The 24,749-nt window shown below is 44.3% G+C and overlaps 1 protein-coding gene across 1 annotated transcript in view; it reads right to left on the bottom strand.

The window, feature by feature from the left end:
• Nucleotides 1–24,749, bottom strand: part of CDH1 (cadherin 1) — an 82,317-nt gene that overhangs the window by 13,771 nt on the left and 43,797 nt on the right. The window contains exons 3-10 of the mRNA XM_047077409.1: nt 10,390–10,607; nt 8,587–8,730; nt 8,332–8,487; nt 7,431–7,575; nt 5,899–6,074; nt 5,510–5,638; nt 3,324–3,506; nt 1,824–2,068 (exon numbers count right to left, since the gene is read on the bottom strand). Coding sequence (XP_046933365.1) covers nt 1,824–2,068; nt 3,324–3,506; nt 5,510–5,638; nt 5,899–6,074; nt 7,431–7,575; nt 8,332–8,487; nt 8,587–8,730; nt 10,390–10,607 — 1,396 coding nt within the window. The remainder of the gene's footprint in view (nt 1–1,823; nt 2,069–3,323; nt 3,507–5,509; nt 5,639–5,898; nt 6,075–7,430; nt 7,576–8,331; nt 8,488–8,586; nt 8,731–10,389; nt 10,608–24,749) is intronic.

Here is a 24,749-nt window from a genome sequence, read left to right as displayed (position 1 = left end):
TATCTTATATAGATAAGGTTTTAAAAAATATTTAATTTAATGTTTATTTTTGAGAGAGAGAGAGAACCAGTGGGAGAGGGGCAGAAAGGGATGGGGACAGAGGATCCAAAGCAAGTTCTGTACCAACAGCAGAGAGATCCAATGCAGGAGTCTAACTCATGAACCATGAGATCATGACCTGAACTGAAGTCAGCCACTTACCCAACTGAGCCAGCCAGGTGCCCCATATAAATAAGGAAATTAGAAAAAAATAAAACAAAACATAATCATAATGCCACCAACACATCTAACAAAAACAGTAATAATTACTTACTGTCATCTAATGCCACGTCCATGCTCAAATTTCTCTAACTGACTCAAAGGTATCTTTTATCTTTTATAGTTGGAGTGTTGAATCTATCTTCAAGTTGTAGTCTACATATTACAATTGGTTCATTTGCCTCTTAATAGTCTTTTGATCTAAAGCAGTCCTCCCTGCCCTTTTGCCACTTATTCCAGTGTCATTTGTCATATAGTTCCCACATTCTGCATTTGGCCAGATTTGTGGCATTTGTTTCTTCATTCTCTGCATTTCTGCAAAATCAGATTCTAACGCTTAACTAGGTTCTGCCTCAACTTTGGTTTACTCCAAAAAAAAATATTTCCATAGTGACGTTGTGTGCATGCTACTAAATCATACATATCAAGTGGTACATTATGTTATACTGTCCTTACTTTTTTTTTTTTTTTTTAAGTAAATGTTAAATACAATCAGAAGGTTTGGGTGTTATCAGCCTGGTTCCTTCATTTAAAAATTCCCCATCACCCGTGACCTAATGACTCAGTGCTAGCAGCCTTTAAGATCTCTACCTGCACCTTTTATATAGCTCCTCCGATACAGGGCACATGTGTGGTCCAAAGGTATTCAGGAGCCCTTTCACTTAGGACAGAATCAGCACTTCCCAAACTAACCACTGAGGCCGAAATCACACTTAAACTCTGTTTGAACTTCAACTTGAACCAGTCAAAAGCACTGATGCTAAAACACAAACACCCCACCAAACAAGAACACACTCAATTACTATGCAAGACGCTATTCTGGATTTGTATGTTTTTCTCTAAATAGTTGAGAGCCTGGGGCACCTGCCTGGCTCAATTGAAAGACCATGTGACTCTTGATCTCCGAGTCATAAGTTCAAGATTGAGGGTAGAGATCACTTAAATAAACTTTAAAAGAAGATAGTTCAGGTGTCGTGACAGTTTCCCCTACAGTACATGTTAACAGGTAGGAACCTACCTCTCCAAGAAGAGGAAGTGGGCGCATTGGCGGAGGCCCGTTACTTCTTGGAAATCATGGTATTACTAACAAGACACATGTGTCCTCTTTGGATTTGTATTCTCATAGTTTTTTCCTAGTCAAATCCAGCCCTCAAAAAATTAAGAACATTCTTTATCATACATGGTTGTGGGGTGTTGTAGTTGGTTGGCAGGTGTGGTTTCAACATCTGTGGGTGTGATTTAGATTATGGGATGACTTCAAGTTTAAAAGGAGAAGAAATACTGAGCTACTTCTAACACAACATCATGTATGTAAATTAAAACCACATTCTTAGTACACTGCATGAACTTGCAAACAGGAAGCAACAGTAAATCGGGAATGGCTGGCTATGGAGGGAACGGAAAAAGTGTGGAGAATGAGAGTAAAATGGAATTAGAAAAAAGCGGGGGGGGTGGGGGACTTGCACAGACCGATGATGGTAAAATGCTATGAACAAAGTATTTTATACACACACATACACTCATACTCAATTGTTGCAAGTCTGTTAAAAAATCCTCACACTTACGTTATCCTCTGTTCCATAAACTGGTCCGGATCCTCAGCAGTGTAGGATGTGATTTCCAGGCCCACACCAAAGTCTTCAGGTATGTGCACTTCCTTTTGGAGAGGCACAAAGATGGGGGCTTCGTTCACATCCTCCACGTCCACGGTGACTGTGGCTGTGGAGGTGGAGAGAATAACCTCAAACGGGGACACATTCTCCACGGCCACATACAGAATGTATTGTCGCTTGGTCTCAAAATCCAAGCCCTAAGGAGCAAAAAAAAAAAAAAAAGAATTCAAAAATACATTTTATGTTAGTTAAAAAAATAAATAAAATTAAGTCCTTAACTATTGCTTTTGGTTAGCAATATCCTAGGGGTTCTCAAATCTAGCTAATCTAGTTAATTAGGAAGAATTAACTTGAGAACTTTTGAAGAAAATGGAGGCCTGCACTCTAACCCAGTAAATAGCAGTCTCTGAGGGTGGGGCCCAGACATGCGTAGTTTTACAAAGCTCCCAATGACTACCATGCAATCATAATAAAGATGAGAACCCTAGGAGAAGAATAAAAACAAACTACGGGACACGTCAAACAGCAAACCCCAGTGAACAAACACTAGCACATTAAGTCATTCATTATTCAAGGCCAGTAAGAATGTTCACATCCCATGTGACATGCCATCCATGTGACAGCAGACGGACAGAAGACCCTGCTTGTCCACCTCAATGACCTCAATTAAGTTTACTGTCAACATGCAGTTCAGATCAGTCAGCAACAAGGTCAAAGCCCAGCTGGGTCATATCCTAGCTGTGTGATCCAGGCAACTTAACTTCTGGATCTGTTTCTACATCTAAATATGTAGGAAAAGGAATACTTCATGGAGTTGCCATAAGGAAAAAACTGGGAACTTTGATGAAGGACTTTGTGTATGGTAGGGACTCATTTTACTAGCTTCTTTCTTTTGTTGGTAGCATAGACAATGTTGACGTTGGATGGTTAGGGGGAGATAAGATTATGTAGTAAGTAATGCATAAAGTAATAATGCAGAATGGTCTGCTCTCAAGAGGAAGTCAAAGCCTTGGGGCTGATTCAGGGATCCATTAACTCTGAGTAACCTCAACAAGTAAATCACCCAACTTCCTAAGTCTTCAGGTTTCCAAAACATTTCTCAAAAAGTCATTTGTCCCACTTCTAAAATAATCCAGCAAAATGGCAGAGACCAGTAAACTATTTTCCCTTTTATTTGCAAAATGGATATGGAGGGGAGGAGTAGATAAATGTTTAAGGGAGCAAGCCTTTTAAAACACATGGTATTTTCTTTCTCTTCAACCTCAAGGAGCTTCCTGAGTCTCACATGTGCTGGAATAGTCACTGCAAATCCCAAATGGTGCAACAGATCCTGGGAAAGCCTCCCACCCTTACCCCACCAATGCCATGCTACTTCTACTTCTGAGAAGACACCAGTGGACAGGGGAGTTTCCAAGATGTCAGTTTCTGCATCTTGCCAGGCACCATACAAACCTTAGCTGTTTTCAAAATGCCATCGTTGGTTACTGGGTCTGTGGTGACAACAAATTGGTCATCCTTATTGTTCAATATGGTGTACACGGCCTGCCACGCTGGGGTATTTGGGACATCGGCGTCAGTCACTTTGAGTACGGTGATTTCAACATTAGCTTCGTTCTCAGGCACCTGCCCCTGGTACTACAGAGCAAAGGAGAAAATGGACCACTTATGACATCCTGAGACCCAATAGATGAGCCAGGGCCTAGAGGGCTAAAGGAGTACTTTCTGAGCCCAAGATTCAAGGAGAAGAATCTTGGAGGAAATGCCCACTCCATCAGTAGAGCCTCTATTTCTTATTGGTGGAGCAGCCAATACTACTCAAGGAACATCATCCTTCATGACTACCTGAAGAAGCTTTTTAAGGACCTGGCTACCTGAGCCCCTCACAGCACACTCTGACCCAGTTGATGACTATGGTCTTAATCAAATTCAAGACACTGTGGCTTATCCATTACTCTCCTCTTCCTATCATTCCCAGTGGTACCAATAATTTTCTTACAACAAAAGTCTGGTCAGTAGAGTCCTCTGCTTAAAACCTTTGATGACATCCCCTTGCACTCAGGATAAATTCTAACATTCTTACCTCAGTCTACAAGGTCGTGCAGGACCCAAGCTCATTTAGTTCACTACACTGACTGGTTTTCAGTTCTTGCTATGCATCAAGCTTTTCACTGATTCAGAGCATGTTGCATATGCTGCTCCCTCTGCCTGGAGCACTCTTCCATTGTCCCCTGTCCCGCGTTGGCCAACCTCCTGTCAAATCTTACTATAAGTGTTACTCACAATGCCTAGGTTAGGGTGGCAGACACTGCTAATTGAATACTAATATCCATTCACCCCTTCTTCGCGAAAGATATTGTTGGAGGCAGCAAAGTGCCCAGACAATGTATTTTACTTCCAGTCATCCTCGAAGACTGCAGTTGCTAAGAGGTAAATGGAACTTGTATGGGTCTGCACAGAAATAAGAGGACTTCACTTAGCAGCAATGCCTTGTGCTCCCCGTGGCCTTGCTTCCTTCCTGAACGAAGCACAGACATAGCTGGAGGGCTAGCAGCCATCTGGGGCCATAAGGGGACACCAAGGATGGAAGCTATGCACCAAGGATGGTGGCAAAGTAAGGCAAAAGAGGTTTCATTGACAGCACAGATAATCTAGCTCTGGGCTTTTTGTGACACTAGAAAGTTTACCCTATTTGTTTAGGACATAAGAGTCAAGTCTCTGTTATTAACCACTGAGCTGATTTCTAATTAATGTATTAAGATTTAAGGTTCTGGGGTGTCTGGGTGGCTCAGTCAGTTAAGCATCCGACTTGGGCTCAGGTCATGATACTGTGGTTCATGAGTTCAAACCCCATGTCGGGCTTCTGTGCTGACAGCTCAGAGCCTGGAACCTGCTTTGGATTCTGTGTCTCCCTCTCTCTCTGTTCCTCCCCACTCATACTCTCTCTCTCTCTCAAAAATAAATAAAGATTAAAAAAAGAAAAGAATAGAAAGAAAATATTTGTTCAATGAATAAACAAAACCTGGTAGGACTTGTGACCAAGATACCCAAAATGAAAACATGAATTCAACAGGTGCCCCCCCCCTTTTTCTTTTTTAAAGTAATCTCTATACCCAACATGGGGATCAAACTCACAACCCTCAGATCAAGAGTCACATGCTCTGTGGTGCCTGGGTGACTGAGTCAGTTAAGCTTCCAACTTCGGCTCAGGTCATGATTTCACAGTGAAGTTCAAGCCCCACGTGGGGCTCTGTGCTGACAGCTCAGGGCCTGGAGCCTGCTTTGGATTCTTTGTCTTCCTCTCTCTCTGCTCCCCCCGCCGCCGCCCCCCCCCCAGCCATGCTCTGTCATCTCTCTCTCTCTCTCTCAAAAATAAATAAAAGCATCAAAAAATATTGAAAAAATTATAAAAGAGTCACATTCTCCACTGACTGTGCCAGCCAGGCACCTCAGGTGCCATTTATAATTTCACAAATGTGTGCCAATAGGGCCCAGGCTGATGATGGCAGGGACAACTGCCACCCCAATCTGCTTGCTTTCTGAAGTTCAGTAGTCTAGGGAAAGCTGTCAAAGGCTTCACCCATGAGCAATGTGAAACAAGAGAGGACCTTTCTTTGAAAACCGAGGGGCTGCAAAATTACCGTGGTTGGTTCAAAGATGGGAGGGTTATCGTTGATGTCAGTGACCGTGATCACGGCTGTTGCGGTTGTACTTAAACCTTCGCCTTGCAGGTCAGCAGCCTGAACCACCAGGGTGTACATGGGGACACTCTGCAGAGATCAAACACAGTGGAGTCAGGACCCAGAACCACATCAGGCCCAGCCCAGCCCAGAGCATCAAAACACTTTATCATTTGCTTGAATGCTAGCCTGCCTTCTAGGTATAAAACCTCTAGACAGATGTTTAGATGCAAAGCTCAGACCATAACATGCTACGTGGCAACTGGCCTCTGCCGAGTTTTGCACGGTCCACGTGATCTAGCTGATGTCTATTTGCCCTCAACCCCCTCTATATCCTCTTGACCCCTGACCTCCCGGTCCAGCCCGGTGGTGACCACACTGATGACTCCTGTGTCCCTATTGATGGTGAACATTGTGCTCTGAGGCAGCGGGGGCTCTTGGGAGAGGATGGTGTACGCGATGGCAGCATTGTAGGTATTCTCGTCGTCATCTGCATCTGTGGCGGTGACCTGCATCACAGAAGTTCCTGGGAGTGCCAAAGGAGAGGAAGATTCAGTTAAGCTGCACTTTGGATTTTGGTCAACATTGCTCAGCTCAATTCTGTCCAGAATGATCCAGGAGAAGCCTAGGGTTGGTACCGTGTCATGGCTCTCCATTTTCTAATTTCCAAAATTCTTACCAGTGCGGGGGGGGAGGGTTGACAGCATTCCACCAAATGAGCAGTGTTCCAAGGACTCAGCTTTGCCACAAGATACTGTGGATTGGGCTGGAGGGGAGGACTACGGGGAATAAGTAACCTTAAACTGAAACAGTGCCGTGTCTCTCAAACAGAGTGAATGAGGTGAAAACTAGGAAAAATCCCACAATCCCACGGATTCTGACGTGGCTTGTAAGTCACGGCTTCACCAGAGAGGATGGTCACTTGAGATCACTGCCTTCAAGGTAGAAGAGAATACTTATAGCACCTGTGACTGACAAAGGACTAGTGCTGATCACGTCAAAAAAAATTCTTTAGGGATCACTAGGAAAAGGAAAAAAATGGCCCAAGGGTGAAAAAAAAGAGCAAAAGACAAAGAAAGAAGTCATAAGAAACCCAAAGGGCCGGCAAACACAGAAAATGCTTAGCCCATTAATAAAGCAGAGAAATGCAATTTAAAATTGTATGGAGATACCACCACACAGTCAACAGAGCTGAAAAGTCTAAAATTCCAGGATATATATGTTGCTGGTGGGACTGTAAACTGGTTCAACCCCTTTGGAAAACAGCTTGTCAGCAAGTATCACACTGAACAGGCACATACAATATAACTGAGCCATCTACCATTATGGATTTATACCCTAGAGAAAGTCTTGCATGTTTCCATCAGGAGATATATGCAAAGAAATACTACATGACAATGAGAATGAATGGCCTTGGACTGCTATAGGCACCAACACAAAGAACCGTATGTACATAAAGCTAAACGAGAGAAGCATGCCACAGAAATACATGTAGAGTGTGGTTCCCTGTACATAAAGTTTGAAAACATGCAAAACAAACAAGAGCTCATATAGAGATAAATATACACACAGTGAAATAGACAAATGAAAGCAAAGGAATGATTACCACAAAAGTCAGGGCAGCGGTTACCTTTACAGGGGACAGAAAAGAATGTGGTCATGAATGGCATGCATCTGTTTCTTAATCGGGAAAGGTTCTTAAACTGCTCCTATTTTATAATACACATTTCTGTAGAAAGGATGTTTTACACACATGGTGCAAGCTTCTAAAGAAGTTCTATCGCTATGAAGGGCCTGACCCCAAACACCAGCCCCAACACTTTTAAGTCCAAAGAATCTAAGTGTCTTTCTGGGAACTACACGCCTTATGTATTGGCCATACCTGGAAGAGCACTTTCCATGACAGAACCTTCAAAAACCTGCTGGGTGAACTCGGGCTTGTTGTCATTCTGATCTGTCACCGTAATCACAATCTCCATTGGGTCTTCGACTGCATGCCCATTTGAAGACACAGCATGAGAGTACAGCTGAAACAGCCAAGTGAAGGTTACATGGGTCCCAACCAGGGGGAAGAAAGGGAAGGAGTCATGTGACCGGCCTCCACACCCCGCCCCCCCACTCTCCAAGACCCAAGGAAGGACACCCTAGCAGAGAACTTTTCTCGGACATGTGCTGCTGCTTCAGTGGTGTCATGACAATGTTTGAGGTCATGATATGTAAAGATTCATGGGCTGGAGAACACAGCTACCAGGTCAGAGCTCCCATTTCCCATAGGAGGGCTAGGGAACTAGGCCTAGGAGAAAACAGTAGAACCCTAAAACACTCTGATTCATTCCCAGCAGGCTAATGTTTGCTCTGACTGCTCCAGTCTAGTGTCTCCCCAGATTTTTCTACATTTGGCCTCAATGCATTACCCTTCAGCTCTCCAAGCTTACTCTGATACCAAGGTCTAAGAATGGCTTTTGCTCCCCAATGTCATCACTGGCCTCTTCCTCTGGGTCAGGGACTTTTGGCCCCACGAGTAAATTGCTACCTTGGGTCTTAACTCATGCATAAGGACTCTCCTCTCTTTATTCCTAACAAAGAAAATACTAATGCTCCCCTCCCCCACCCCCCCAATTTTTCCCCAGCTCTCCTGTCATCTCCCTTTATTAACAGGTACAGAGCTATCAAATTAAGCCTCACATGTCCAGAGCACCCAATCTAGGGATCCAACATGGGTTGACCAAAAAATTTTGGGAGGATAGGACCCCATTATTAACAGGCTTCTGAGAGATACTCACAATGTACTTGGCAATTTGTTCTCTATCCAGAGGCTCCGTCACCTTCAGCCATCCTGTTTCTCTTTCAATAATAAACACACCAACAGGAGGTGTGTCAGCCCCTTGGCCAGTGATGCTATAGAAAACCTTGATTTCTTTGTCCCTGTTAGATTTGATCTGAAGACCAAACAGAAAGAAACAGCATTATCCCTTTTTCTTCTTAGTCCTTCTCTGACAAATTGCTTCCAGAGAAGTAAAGAACTTCCTGCTCTCTACCTGAACCAGATTTTTAGGAAATGGGCCTTTCTCATTTTCTGGGCAGCTGATAGGAGGGATAACCCAGTCTCTCTTCTGTCTTCTAAGACCATGCTGGGAGTTGGGAAATGTGAGCACTTCTGTCTGGGTTTCGGAGAGAGTGTCCTAAAAGGAAAGGAGATGAAGAACAAAATCAGGTAATTCAGGAGAAATAATACAGGCCCAACAGTTCCACCTACCCAGCCAGCATCTCCAGCATTCTGAGGGCAGTCGATGACTTTAACCTAATAACAAAACACAACCCAATGAACCTCTCTGCCATATAATAAAGATGGCATTCTCTTTTGATCCTTCTAATGTCCAGAGTTCAAGTAATCAGTATGCATACACAACTATACATTTGAGAGTTTGATATTATTTTGCAAGTTATTTCAAGCCTATAAATATTATACCTGTTGTTTTTAAAAGAACATTACACTCTGATGATGTAATATCAGAGCTTATTCAACAACTGGATATTCAAGTGTTTCAATTTTCTTTTATGTTTTTCCTTGGGGTATAGGCCTCCAAAGTGGAGTTATCAGCCAAGATGAGGTAAGTTTTAGGAATTGGTGCTAAGAACTACTTTGTGATCAATACAAATTCTTTAACCTCATTGTGTTGTTTTATCTATTGAGTTTCCATTTGTTCTAACTAAAGCTGTTGGGATGGGAACCAAAAACGCCCTTTGAGACTTGTATTGAACAGTTTTCATGTGTGATAAAGATAGCTTTATGCACACACAGGGAAATAAGATAGTTGAAGATGGAAGCAAAGTTTCTTCCAAATTGTTTAAGTGCTTTAAAGTGATTAACCATAATACTGTAAAGGTTCCAGAGGACAATTCCATCTCCCACTCCCCACATAATCACTGATCACTGTTTGCCAAATGTGATTTAAGAACCATTTCCTGGCTTTTCAAATTTGTTTCAAAATGCACAAGACAGACATGAGATAAGAAATCCTTCCCAGTACTGCATTCCTACATATTAGTTACTCACATACCCAATAACACACACACACACTCTCTCTTTCCCTCCCTCCCTCCTTCTCTGCCCTGCCCCTGCTCACGCTGTCTCTCTCTCAAAATAAATAAATAAAACTTAAAAAAAATGTTTCCCATTGAGTCTTCTCTTCCCCTCCCAAGACTCTCCCCACTAGAAACACAAAGAGTAAAATAAAATGATCAGAGGATTGATCTCCTGCTCATTCTCCCTCCAAGAAAAAGACAGTTAATAATTACTGAGTACTTACTGTATGCCTAGCACAGTTATATCATTTCACATGTATTAATTCAGGCACTCATTATTATCTGCATTTACAGATAAGGAATTTCAAGCACAGAGGGGTTAAGTAACTCTCCTATATCTATTCAGGCAGTAAGTGGCAGGGCTATGATTCAGTCCCAGATAGTGTCCATGCTCTTACCCACTATTCTACACTTCCCACAGAAAATACAGATATTCACACTGCGCCATCATTCCGGCTGATCCCTCCCCCCACCTACTCAAAAAAATTCCCAACGATTAGTTCAGTTAGACCAATGGTTCTCAACTAGAGGTGATTCTCCAACCCGGGGGGCATTGGCTGTCTGGAGACATTTTTGGTTATGACAGCTAGGGGCATGCTGCTGGTATCTATCTGGTGGGCTACAGCCAGGGATGCTGCTAAACATCACAACAGAAAACCATCCAGCCCCAAATGTGAATGGTGCCAAGGGTAGGGAACCTGCATTAGCCAGAGGACTAAAACAATGGTGAACTTCCAAGAAACGCTACAACGTACGTGATGGCGGCGGTGATGGCGCACTGCTGCCTTCAGCGTAACTTTGGTGGACAGCTTCCTGCGGCTGGAGTCCCAGGCGTGGACGAGAAAACTCATCTCTGGTTTATGAAGCTGCAGAGGCCGTCTGACGCTAACCACACCATCGCTGCCCACTTTGATTCGCGTGTCATCAGAAAAATAGGCTGTCCTTGGTTGACCGGTGCATCCTTCAAAACTCACTGCAGGGCACACGTCACAGCGATTAGGAAATGGGGCAGATTAAAGACATGAGTGTTCCTTCTCTAAAAAGCAAACGTGGTTCACCCACCAAAAGCCTGACTCACGCAAAACAAGCCATCGTCTGGAGATAGAACAGCAAAGATACCAAAGCAGTCAAAATTATCATCATGTTCTTCACAATTACAGGAAGACTGTTCATTGTGGTCTGATTTTCTTTCTTTTTTTCTAAATTTTTTTTTAACGTTTATTTATTTTTGAGACAGAGAGAGACAGAGCATGAATGGGGGAGGGTCAGAGAGAGGGAAACACAGAATCTGAAACAGGCACAGGCTCCGAGCTGTCAGCACAGAGCCTGATGCGGGGCTCGAACTCACGGACTGCGAGATCATGACCTGAGCCGAAGTCGGCCGCCCAACTGACTGAGCCATCCAGGCGCCCCTGATTTTCTTTCTTATCTACTTGTAAACTACAAACAGTGACCTGTCTAGAAAGTAACTTCTTTTCAATAACAAAAGGGACCTCTCCTTCAGTTGGCTGTTGACAATATAAAAACAGACTGCTAAGATTACTGAGACAGAATGCTTGCTAAATCCAAAAGTTAGAGACTAAGGTACAGTGAGACATTGCAGAGTCTACATTTAAGTAGCAGGTGGGGTAACTGAGCCTGGGTGGCTCAGTTGGTTAAGCATCTGACTCTTAACTTCAGCTCAGGTCATGCTCTCACAGTTCGTGGGATTGGGCCTTGAGTTGGGCTCTGCACTGACAGCATGAAGGCTGCTTGGGATTCATTCATTCATTCATTCATTCATTCTCTCTCTCTCTCTCTCCTCTCAAAATAAACATTTTAAATAAATACATAAATGTTGACATTTCAAAACCAGTGGCAGACAATGAGAGAGGGACATGGCATGATGATAACGAGTACGGACTCTGGGGGTGGCCCCCTGGGTGGCTCAGCTGGTTAAGCATCCTACTCTTAATTTTGACTCAGGTCGTCATCCCAGGGTCATGGCATCAAGCTCTGGGTCAGGCTCTGAGCTGTGCGTGGAGCCTGCTTGAGACTCTCCCTCCCTCTATCTCTATCCCTCTCCCTCGTTCACACTCACTCTCTCTAAAGAATATGGACTCTGAAACAGGCTACCTGGTTCAAGTCCCAGCTCTGCTTATTATCAGCTCTGTGACCTTGGGCAAATTAATCTCCCTGTGCCTCAGTCTACCCATCTGTAGAATGAAGGCAATAAAAGCAACTACCCACTAGGGTTGATTTAAGTTTTTTTTTTTTTTAACGTTTGTTTGTTTATTTATTTATTTATGAGACAGAGAGAGACAGAGCATGAACGGGGGAGGGTCAGAGAGAGAGGGAGACACAGAATCCAAAGCAGGCTCCAGGCTCCAAGCACAGAGCCCGACGCAGGGCTCGAACTCACAGACCGCAAGATCACGACCTGAGCCGAAGTTGGATGCCCAACTGACTGACAACTGACTGAGCCACCCAGGTGCCCCTAGGGTTGACTTAAATTACATCTCTATGTGCTTGGCACATAACAAGCACTATATTAACGTCTGTCCAATTAAGTTTTTGAAAACAAATGTGACTTTGGTTAATCATTTATTCAACCCTCATGAGTATCCCACAGAAGACATTGATAACTGTAAATACTTGTTGAGTGCTAATTCTATTTTTCTTATCTCAGGCATAGAGAGGTAATACCTGCTTTCAATCTGATGCAGAAGAGAAACTGATCATTGTCAGGGGAGATAATGAAAGTTGTACAGGAAAGTCTTCAACCTGATCATACAGGGCAGCAAGACAAATGCAAAAGACAGGGAAGGACTACTTGGGTGGGGGAATGTTATGACCAATGACTTCCAAACTCTACTTAAAACTTCATAGCTATTAAGGTATTAAAACTTAAAGACCACCAATACCCAAAGATGGTGACGCTGGTGGTGAAAAATGTCCTAAAGGGCTCATTCTACAGGTTTCCACCAAGCTCTATGCCAGAAGCTGTGCTGAGCTCTAAGGACAAACTTGTAGACAAGACAGACAAGGCACTGCTCCTCACTGAGCTTACACTGTTGTGGAAAACATGGACAAATACAGAAATCAATCATCTCAGGAAGTGATAAATGCTAGACAGAAAGGAATTAAAGAGAGTAATACAAGAGTGATCAGAGGAGAGGGGGATTCAGAAAGGTGTAACTATTACTGGATGATGAGAGCAAGCGTCTTGAGGTGGAGGTGGCTGAGCAGAGACCTGAAGGAGACAGTCTTGCAGAAACCTGTCTCAAGAGCCAGCTAGACACAGGGAACAGCTGATAAAGCAGCTCATTCTGGGAACTTCTCAAGGTGGCCTGTTTGCATCCCTTTCAAATACTCGCCCTTAATTTCTCTAGTGTAATTTTTACTTTTTCCAAATAGATCTTTTATAAAAACTCCTGCTCTTGAGCCTATTTTGCAAGGCTAGACACCTCTACATTTATGAGGATCACGTCTCTGCCACAAAGTCCTAAAGCCACCCCTAATTCCTGGGCTGCAGTTTTCACTTTCTTCCACCAGGGGCCACCCTTGCAAATGTTTCTGAAGCCAACAGCCACACCCTTTCCAGAGAAAATAAGACCTGACTGGTGTGGGTGGGTGAACACCATGATCATTTCCATTTTGAAGATGAAGATATTCAGAAGATGAAGAAATCCAGGGTTGGAGAGCTTAAGAAAATTGCTTGACATCCTATCCTTAGTGAAAGCAGAGCTGGGACTGGCCCTTACCCTGAGTTACTTAGTCTCATGACCGCGTTCCCTTGCCCTGAAGAGACTGTTAAGGCCCTGGTTTATTTTGCCCCCTAGCTAGAATCCAGGGATGACAGAAATCTGGGGCCACCTTGTACAAGTAACTGGGAGTCGCTATCCAGCCAAACAAAAAGATAGTTCACAGGAAGGGAACAGGGTCCTTCAAATAATCACCCACCCACCCCCCGTCCTCCAGATTTATACAAAAAAAAAAAAAAAAAATCACAGCCATGGTCCCACCTCTACCCTCGCCTTATAGGCTGGCTCTATATCTACTATCTGTGACCAGATAATAAACCCAGATTCCACCATGTTCTTGCTGAGTGGCCTTAAACAATATGCTTAACCCCCCTGGGCCTCCGTTTTCTCTACTGGGACATGAAGGATACCACCATTGACGGAGCCTACCTCTTCAGGGTTTTTGTGAATATCAACCAAGACAGCAAATGTGATCACATTTTGCAAGTGAAAGAGCAGTGCGAGCAGTAGATAATGAATATTTTTTCTGTGCATTTGGGTAGACAAGCTAGAAGTATTTGCTAGAAGCCAAGTATGTGCTACATGAACAGGGGAATCAAAAATGAGAAGAACAAAGGCAAAGTCCTTGAAGGATGGGCAGACACTGCCTTTTAAGTCTAAAATAGGATCTCCATCTCAAACTAGATGTTTTTCAAATAACCTCCCCTGAACCCATCCCAGCAGAAGTAATGGGGTGATCTAAGGGGGGGGGGGGCTTTCACAGAAACAAGGACAAGAGCTGCTCTGGTTTATGCATGGATTTAATTCCTTTCCCCAGCTGGCCCAAATCTGGGTAGTGAAAGTTGGGACAAGCAGGACTGGACTTGCCAAGGGCGGCAGCCTGAACATTTTTAAATGGTTCTGCAAATAACTTTGAGCCAAGGAGCTTAACCAGCTTGGGTCATCTTGTCTTAATGGTGGCTAAGCCCCACCCCTTGAGAAGTGACAAAGAAGTGTGCGCTGCCCCAACCTGAATTTCCAGGTGCTCATTAAGGCCCATTATCTTTCTGTGCAATCTGATCCTCTGGGCTGAGAAACCAGAAATTACAAGAAAGATGAGGGAATCTCCAGCTTCAGAAGGCTCCTTGCTTCAACCTTGACAAGGACCAGGCCATGTCTCAGAGCCACAGTGACCACTAATGGCAGCATGGGGGACTCAAACAAGAAAAAGAGAATCAGTCCATGAGGACAGGGTATATTTGAACGTTTCCATGATAAAAAATTAAACAAAAATAAACATAAAGCCAGCAAGGGATTAAGTAAGTGTTCTTTAAGTCAGGATGACCTCCTTTCCTAAAACTGGTCATTTGGTCATTTGGTGATTTGGTCTAGAAACCAAAATCCCAGTGACAAGAGCCAAGAACCCAGGTGGCCATCTGTAGACGTGGACAGCTTTTCACTGCAATAACATCATCCCCACCACCACCAAAAACCACAGCCTCGACTAATAGCTTCAACTACCTTTTATCTACTATTCTCTTAATATTTTTACACACTTGTAGAACACTAAGTGTCAGGCTCCATTCTAACCACTTTACAAATATTAACTCACTCCATTCCGGAACTCTGAGGGTGGTACTACCAGTGTTTCCTTTTCACATGTGGGGAACAAACCGAGGCAGGCCGTGAGGCCCAGAGCTGGGACTGGAACCCAGGCCGTCTGAGAGTTCTTGCTCCTAACCGCTCGGCCTCATGGTGTTCTCTACAAGCCAGACCCTTGCACTGTGCTCTTTGTGTTGTAATTCCTCCTCACCTTCTGCCACCCTTTGGGGTAGGGACCACTACCTCTGCTTTCTTTGTCCTCAATTATATGCTTGTGACTGGAGGAGCTGAGCTGTCTGGCTCCAAAGTGAGCATTCTTCACCACTGTTTCCATTTGCAAAATGGGGACATGCTTATCTAGCAATAATAAAAAGGAATACATATTAAGGAGAAAAAGTCTTTAAACATCCCCCAACAGTAGGCAACTCTACCCACCAGGAGCCTAATGGTAATTGTTGGGTGGGAGGGGCAGATTCAAAGTGTGGTTGAAGTGGGGGCAGGGGGCGATTCTGATTTTTTTTTTTTAATGTTTATTCATTTTTGACAGGGAGAGAGACAGAGCATGAGCGGGGGAAGGGCAGAGAGAGAGGGAGACACAGAATCTGAAACAGGCACAGGCTCCAGGGTCTGAGCTGTCAGCACAGAGCCGGACGCGGGGCTCGAACTCACAGACTGCGAGATCACGACCTGAGCCGAAGTCGGATGCTCAACCGACCGAGCCACCCAGGAGCCCCGATTCTGGTTTTTTAAACATATTTTCCTTCTATATCTTTGTACATATTATATGGTGCATCAGAATTACAATGAATTCCTTTTAAAATGACGAAAAGAAAAGTGACTTTTAAAAAGCATTTTTTTTTCAACGTTTATTTATTTTTGGGGGGGACAGAGAGAGACAGAGCATGAACGGGGGAGGGGCAGAGAGAGAGGGAGACACAGAATCGGAAACAGGCTCCAGGCTCTGAGCCATCAGCCCAGAGCCTGACGCCGGGCTCGAACTCACGGACCTCGAGATCGTGACCTGGCTGAAGTCGGACGCTCAACCGACTGCGCCACCCAGGCGCCCCTAAAAAGCATTTTTAACACATCGTGACTTTTGCGGGCTATTTATCCTAAAAGGGCCCTATTTTCTACCTCACGTGGCACCAAGTAGTAGTTTTAATCAGAGGACCCTGGAAGAAGTGACTGAGGTTCAAATAAAAATTAAACCCAAGTTCATGAAAAGCTTCTGGTCCAGGGCAGGGCTTTGAGCACTGAGCAACATTCTTTGCTTGGAATTGCCACTGTGGCTCAAACAGTCCTGCTTTAAGGATTCCGTTTCTTCTTCCACCCCCACCCAGCCCCACAGCTGGAATGTGAGTGGGTGGAACCAGACAGTCTCAGAAGCCTTCATGTATTTCTGGGAGATGTTGAGATGTAAGGACAGGGACCTACAATCAAAGCCAGCTAACCATAGTTGAGTTATTTGCTAACTAGTGGGATAACCCAATCTCTCAGCGGCAACTACTTGAAAACAGTGTTTTCCCCACACTATACACAAAGGCATGCATTATGGATTGTTTCTCTCTCATTGGAACCCATTTCCCACAGCCAACATCATAGAACCCTGCATTTAGATGTATTTCAAGGACCATTTGAACTTGAGCACTCAGCCTTAGGAAGACAAAGTCACACACACAAGATCAAGAGCCTCCTGAGGCCCCTGGAGCTGCCGGGGCGGGGTCATGTTGCCATTGCATATCTCCAAACCAAGGACTGTGGTTTCTACCTTAAATACTGAAGATACAAGACAAAAAGTTTAACCTGATGGATGAAAGAAATCCTAGGGAGAGAGACATATTACCACTTCGCTAGGTAGGAGCCTCTTTTTGCTGGTTAGGCATGGTGTTTCTAACTCCAATCACAAAGCCGTAATTCTCCACGGACACCACCGCCTATAAAATTTCTTTCTAGGTTCCATTTTCTTTGATGCACTGGGTGATACTGGAACACTTTCCTTTGATGGGTGTCCATAAAATTACTCAACATTATGGGTTTACTAAGCACCCACGCTCAGCAAGAAAAAAAAAAATGCACGTTTAAAAAATGGGAAGAAGGGGCACCTGCGTGCCTCTGACGGTTGAGGGTCTGACTTCGGTTCAGGTCATGACCTCATAGTTTGTGGGTTCAAGCTCCACGTCAGGCTCTGTGCTGACAGCTCAGAGCCTGGAGCCCACTTTGGATTCTGTGTCTGGCTGTCTCTCCCTCAAAAATAAAATAAACATTAAATAAATAAAAAAATAAATAATGGGAAGGAAAGGACTATCAGGCCTCTATTTGAGATTCAAGTTGTACCAAGAAGACGATCTTCTTAACCCCTAGACATCTCTGTATGTGTCCATTTGCTATAAAAGAACGAGCAACCCGATAGCCTTACTTGACACACTGGCCGTGGGTGGTAGGAATTTAGCAGCCTGGCTAATAAATGAGGAAACTGAAGTCTCAGTGGAGACACCTGGCTAAGCCACATAGCAGAAGAAGTGGCAGAACCTGTGGTCTGAGGCAGCTTCAGGACTTAACCACCTTAGTATCAGTAAGCTATGCGTCAACTAGTTCCTAGCTGAATGGAGAACAGGACAGGTAGAGTAACAGTAAGAACAGGAAAGTGTCCCCTGTCTCCATCTTCCCCTTATACACATATACTCCCTCTCTCTCCTTGAAGGAATGCTGTGCCTTGGAAATTCAGCCCCAGCGCCACAGAAAAACATAGGGACAGTCAGACAGCCAAGTGAAAGAGGAAGTTTTAAATTTCAGATCCAAGAATGTGCTGCTGTGGGTCACACCATTACAGAGCTAAAATAAGTTGAAGTTCCTCTCATCGGTTAGCTTACACCTCAAACATTCTTCTGGGGAAGATAAACAGCGTGGACTCCCGGTGGACCAGCATGACTTACAGCCTGTGCCCATAAAACCTGAGTGGCAATGCTCCATGAGAGCTGTCGGCTGGGGTGCCTGCACCCGCCCAACCTCCCGTGCTAACAGGCAGCTCCCATGGAATCTCAGGGGTGGGAAGTGTACTTTCATGAAATCTACCACGTTCTTGCTACCGGCCTCTCGACACGACCTTGCCTGGAACAAATTATAGTCTCAGATGTGGTGTGTGTACATATACATACACACACACAGACACGCGCACGCACACACATATACACACATACACACACATGCGTACACATACCGTGGAATATTACTCAGCCATCAAAAGAAATCTTGCCATTTGCAACAATGTGTATGGAGTTAGAGTGTATTATGCGAAGTGAAGTAAGTCAGAGAAAGAAATACCACATGATTTAACTCATGTGGAATTTAAGAAATGAAACAGATGAACATAGGGGAAGGGAGAAAGAAAAGAGAGAGAAGGCAAACCACAAGAGACTGTCAATGATAGAGAAGTGAGGGTTGATGGAGGGAGGTGGGTGGGGGGTGGGGATTAAGAAGGGCACTTGTGGTGAGCACTGGGTGTTACATTCAAGTGATTAATCACTAAATTCTACTCCTAAAACCAGTATTACACTATATGTTAACTAACTACAATGTAAATAAAAACTTGAAACAAAATACAAACATACATACAAACTGCAAAACTAAGTAATAAATAAGTGGACTCTGTCTTTATTTATTTATTTATTTTTAAAGTGCAGGTTTAGGGGGGCAGGGGCACCTGAGTGGCTCAGTCGGTTAAGCTGCTGACTTCGGCTCAGGTCATGATCCCCCAGTCCATGGGTTCAAGCCCCATGTTGGGCTCTGTGCTGACAGCTCAGAACCTGAAGCCTGCTTTGGATTCTGTGTCTCCCTCTCTCTCCTCCCCTCCCCTGCTTGCATTCTGTCTCTGTCTCTCAAAAATAAACAAACATTGAAAAAAATTTTTTAATGAAGCGTTGTTTTTTTTTAATGTTTATTTATCTATTTTTGAGAGAGAGAGAGCATGAACAGGGAAGGGGCAGAGAGAGAGGCAGAGAGAATCCCAAGCAGACTCCTTGCTGTCAGTGCAAAGCCTGATGCGGGGCTTGAACCCATGAACTGTAAGATCATGACCTGAGCAGAAGTCAGATGCTTAACCGACTGAGCCACCCAAGCGCCCCTCTTATTTTTTATAAAATTTTGAAAGTTATTTATTTATTTTGAGAGAGAGAGATAAAGGAAGAGACAGAGAGGATTCCAAGCTGCTCCACATGGCCAGTGTGGAGCCCAATGTGGGGCTCAAACTCACAAACTGAGAGATCATGACCTGAGCAAAAGTCAGACGCTTAACTGACTCAGCCGCCAAGCGCCGACTGTGTCTTCATTTAACTAACACCCTAAAAACAGACGTCAACAATGATCCTGGCCTGGGTAGGAATTAAGGAGCAGGCTCTTTCACATCTGTTTCCATCAAAACATATTGAGGAATGGGGTGCCTGCCTGGTTCAGTCAGTCGAGTGTATGACTATTATCTCAAAGTTGTAAGTTCAAACTCCACATTGGGTATAGAGATTAAAAGTTAAATCTTAAAAATATAAAAACCATAAAACAGACTGAGGTGGAGAGCAGGGTATCATTGCACGGACAAAAAACAGTGAGGTTACAGATCAAGGAACAATTAGCCCAGGCCCCTCCTCTCCAAACGGGAGCCAGCAAGGATAAAGGGGTGACCCAGCACCCTCGATTCCCCTGCTTTAAGGTTACTCATGCTGGCTGGGTCACTCTGGTGGTGGATTTTTGCTTCCCAGTTGTGTTTCTTCATAGGCTAATGCCCTGTTCGTTCTCTGGAGAGCAAACACCAAGGATGCTGATCAGAATCAGCAGAATAAAAAAGTATCATCAACGGCACTTTTTTCTTTTTTTAAAACCAACTCCAACTGTGGAAGTGGTAAAAACCAATTACACACAGTTTTATAGTTGTACATTGTGTGAAGGAGGTCAAACTGAGTCAGGTTCAAATCCCCACTTTGCTTCATATGTGCCACTGTAGGCAAGTTACTTTGACCCCCCCACCCTTGAGCACCGGTTTTCCTGTTCTCTAAATGGAGATGTCCATCTATCTCCTTGGAGGGACTGTTTTAAGGATTCTTTGTTCAACAAGTATTTACTGAGCCCTTCCTCTTTGCCTGGGAAATCTAAAGACTGGGAAATACACTCTAAAGACTGGGAAATACAGCAAGTAGACAAAGTAAGGCTCCTGCCCTCATGGGGCTTACATTCTGGTGGAGAACAGATCATTAACAATTCAGTTAACAAATGTCATGAATGAAAAGTGTTGAGAGAGAAAAATAGGCAGGTAAGGGGGTTCCAAGGCTTTATGCAACAGCCAGGGTGGAGGGGACAATTTAATAAAGGGCATCTGGGAAGGCCTCCAGAAGGGGCATTTGAGAAGCTTCTCCCAGCTTCCGGCTGCATACCAAAGCAAGGTAGCGAGCCATTTGGCAGTGTGGGGGACAGTTCCAGGGCTACTCAAGCCCTGCACACCCACCAAACACCTACTGTTCTAGTACTGAAGACGCAGCCATGAACACGACAGGGAAACAATCCCTGCCCTCCTGGGGCTGACTTTCCAGTGCAAAGAAAGTGACATTAGCATGTGGATCCCACACGGGCAGCAATGGCTCCTGCTTCCTCCAGTCCAGAAGGGCCAGAGTGCCTCCCCATCCCCCTCGTCCTTTTGATATCAAGGCCAGAAAACAACTGCTTTAAATCCTTTGCCTTTCCAGGCCTCCACTGGACAGTTCAGCAACGAGCCAGCACCCACTGATAAAACCTCACACAGTTTAACCTCAATATTCCTGCCTTAGTGGGGCTGCAGTGGCTCAGCTTGAGAAGCCCGAGGACTTGGATTCCATTTTCCAGGGTGGACACTACCAGGCAAAAAGGAATCCCATCTCAATTCATTTAAAAAAGGGAAGTGGGCAAACACTGAACTTCACTCTAACAGGAGTTGGCACCCTGCTTGTTGCAGAGGTGGAGCAGGGACTTCTTCCCCAACAGAGGGAGGGAAACTTGTTTGGTTTCCTCAAAAAGAACAGAGAGAATGGGGAGGCAGACCCTCTGGCTTCCACATTAAATTGGGAGCTTTACTGTCCCCGCATCTGGCTGCATGTTAAGTACACAAACACCGACCGCCTGACTAAATACAGAGGCGATAATTGATCATTCCCACAGGCTGCAATCCAGGAAACATTCCTGTGGCCAGGTTGGGCAACTCCAGGAACTGTTTGCTTATTGATTAGAAAGAAAAGGCTCCCCCTCACACCACAGTTTCTGCCCACTTTTCCTTTCTATTGGTTTGCCTGCGGCCAGGAAGGGCACTCTGTTCCAAATTCCAAGGCAGCTGAACCCCTCCTCCCTCCAGCTCCTGCGGACACCTCACAGGTAAAGGCAGCTCACAGGCCTGGGGTAGGGGACTAGATCCTGGCAGCTAATGCAACAGGAAGGGCTCAAGTGTGCAATAAAGCACCTTGACCAAAATATCTCTAACATCATCTCCAACCAGGGTATAACATGTTCTGCACATGGATTCTCTGGGATGCTTTTTAAAAATACCCAGGCCTGAGCCTATTTTAAATCTGCCCCAGGTGCTTAGAGCACCCAGTAGGGTGGAGAATGGCTCTTCAAGGGCTCCCTTTGTGCAAGGCCAGAGGTAGAGTAAGTACTTTATATTATCACAACCACTAAGGGAAGGATCACTCTCAATTTTATCAGTTAAGTGACTGATGTTAAGTGACTCTCCCAGGGTCACACACCAATGAACAGCAGGGCTGGAATTCTAATATAGGTCTAACTGAACCCCGAAATCCATAGTCTTAACCCCTACATACGCTATCTTCTCCACAGCCTGACTTCTTTTGGGACCCCCTCTTTTCTCCACCACTGTCTGGCAGAAAGATGAGCATACCCAGTGATTTCCCTTCCAATTTACCCTGGGCCAATGAATGCTGACACGATGGGAAAAACACACACCTCACATTTTCTGAGTCACTTTTTATGAGGGTGCTTTGTTACCCACACCAACTCCCTACCAAACCCTAGTTTTTTGTTTTTAATTTCATAAAGCAGCACCGTGTATCCATCAAAGGAAAAATGTAAGAAAACACAGATGCATAGCAGCCAAAAAGTGGAAACTTAAGTGTCCCTCAACTGGTAAATGAACAAAATGCAGTCTATCCATGTAAGAGATTATTATTCACCAATAAGAGGAAATTAATTGCTGATACATGCTAGACCATGCATGAATCTTTTTTAAAAAAAAATTTTTTTAATGATTGTTTGTTTGTTTATTTATTTATTTATTTAAAGAGAAAGAGACAGAGCATGAGGTGGAGAGGGATGAGAGAGGGAGACACAGAGTCCAGAGCAGGCTCCAGGCTCTGAGCTGTCAGCACAGAGCCCGACGTGGGGAACTCACAGACCATGAGATCATGACCTGAGGTGAAGTTGGACGCTCAACCAACTGAGCCACCCAGGCGCCCCAGACCATGGATGAATCCTGAAAACATTTCCCTAAGCGAAAGAAGCCAATCATAAAAGATTGCTTTTTATGGTTCAATTTATATGAAATGTCCAGAATAGGTAAACCTACAGACAAAAAAACAATTAGTGGCTGCCTAAGACTGGCGGGGTTTGGGGTGGGGAGAGCTGAGGAGTGACAGCAATGGAGTGAGGGATTTCATTTTGGGATGATGAAAATGTTTTAAAACTGTCTGTGTTTGCACAACTGTAAATGTATTGAAAAGCCACTGACTCCAACACTTTATTTTTTCTTTGAATCCTACACTTTTAAGTTTATTTATTTACTTTTGAGAGAGAGAGAAAGACCAAGCAGGGAAGGGGCAGAAAGAGGAAGAGAGAATCCCAAGCAGACTCTGCTACAGCCCAACATGGGGCTCAATCCACAAACTGTGAGACCATGACCTGACCATGACCTGACCCAAAATCAAGAGTCTGACATTCAACTGACTGAGCCACCCAAGCGCCCGTGAATCCTACACTTTAAATGGGTGAAATATCTGATGTGAGAAGCATATCTCAATATAAGCATTTAATTAACCAAAAATAAAAAATAAAAGAACAAGCCAAAAGCACAATGTCCTCAAGTTCCCATTCATACAGAAAAGCCACTGTCTATGCCTGTAATTTGTTCCCCCAGATTTCTATAGCCCTCTCCTAATTCACTGATTTCCCCTGTCCTACAATCCCTTGATAGCCTGTTTTTCTTTTTTTTCTTAAAGTTTATTTATTTTTGAGAGAGCACAAGCAGGGGAGGAGGGGCAGAGAGAGGGCAAGAAAGAGAGAATCTCAAGCAGGCTCTGCACTGTCAGCACGGAGCCTGATGCAGGGCTCGAATTCATGAACCATGAGATCATGACCTGAGCCGAATCAAGAGTCCCACGCTTAACTGACTGAGCCACCCAAGATGCCCCCGATAGCCTGTTTTTCTAAAATTAGGGCATGGGGGCACCTGGCTGGCTTAGTCGTAAGAGCGTGTGACTCTCGATCTCAGGGTCATGAGTTGGAGCCCCACCTTGGGTGTAGAAATTACTTTAAAAAAAGGCAGGGGTGGGGGGGTGCCTGGGTGGCTCAGTCGGTTAAGTGTCCGACTTGAACTCAGGTCATGATCTCATAGTCCATGAGTTTGAACCCCACATGGGGCTCTGGGCTGACAGCTCAGAGCCTGGAGCCTGCTTCAGATTCTGTGTCTCCCTCTCTCTCTGCCCCTCCCCCACTCATGCTCTGTCTCTCTGTCTCAAAAATAAACAAACACGTTAAAAAAAAACTTAAAAAAATAAAAATAAGATTAGGGTATGGACACTATAATACTCTTAAGAACCTTCTTTCCTAAGTTTCTTCTTTCTCTCCATTTACCCATTAAAAAACAAACTTAGGGATGCCTGGGTGACTTGGTTGGGCATCCAACTCTTGACTCTTGATTTGGGCTCAGGTCCTGATCTCACAGTGAGATTAAGTCTCGCTTAAGATTCTCTCTCTTGCTCTGCGCGCCCCCAGCTTTCATGAGTGTGCTCTCTTTCTCACAAAAAACAAAACAAAACAAAACAAAAACATTAACCTATGCAGTTATTAGGATAGATATAATATAACTAAACTACTCTGCAACAAAAGGAAACAACACACCCCCCCCTAAGGGCAATAGCACTGATGAACATTATGCTCAGTGGAAGAAAAGGACAAAGACTGGAAAAGATTGCCAGCTCTGGAAGATCAGATTCAGTTAGTCTGTGGCATGGCCCAGGCTTGGTTATTTTATTTTATTTTATTTTTTACCAGTGCAGTAAAGAGTACCTTCTTATTTATGTAAAAATTCTAGAAAACTAGAGACAGAAAGTAGCAGCGGCAGGCTGGAGCTGGGGGTGGGGTAGGCATGAGGCTTGATTGCCAGTAGGCAGGAGGGGATTTGAGGAACGAAAGCACTCTAAAAGTGGATTGTGGGGATGCCACACAGCTGCGTACATTTATAAAAATTATCTCTCTGTATTCTTGCTGTGAGTAAATTGTGTGGTATGTAACTCACATCTGGATGAACCTGTAACAAAAATAAGTTACTTGGGTCTCCTCTGAGTCAAAGTCCCATGGTTCAGAAAAGATACAATCCATGCACCCCATAATGCCAAGGTTAGGGTGTTAAAGTGGGGAGGGAGAAGAGAGGCGATAAATAATTCCTAATTAGCAGCAATTAGAAGAATAAATATCCAATATAAGGATACTCATTATGCGTAAGCTTTGTGCTGAGCGCGTGAAAACCTGGACTCCCAAGCTGGTATAAA

The sequence above is a fragment of the Lynx rufus genome, unplaced genomic scaffold, assembly GCF_022079265.1.
Source record: "Lynx rufus isolate CCGP_SWC_20201006 ecotype Redwood Valley unplaced genomic scaffold, mLynRuf1.p SCAF_16, whole genome shotgun sequence".
Taxonomy (NCBI): domain Eukaryota; kingdom Metazoa; phylum Chordata; class Mammalia; order Carnivora; family Felidae; genus Lynx; species Lynx rufus.
The sequence above is the reverse complement of the archived record's forward strand: the minus strand, read 5'-3'. Positions and strand labels throughout refer to the sequence as shown.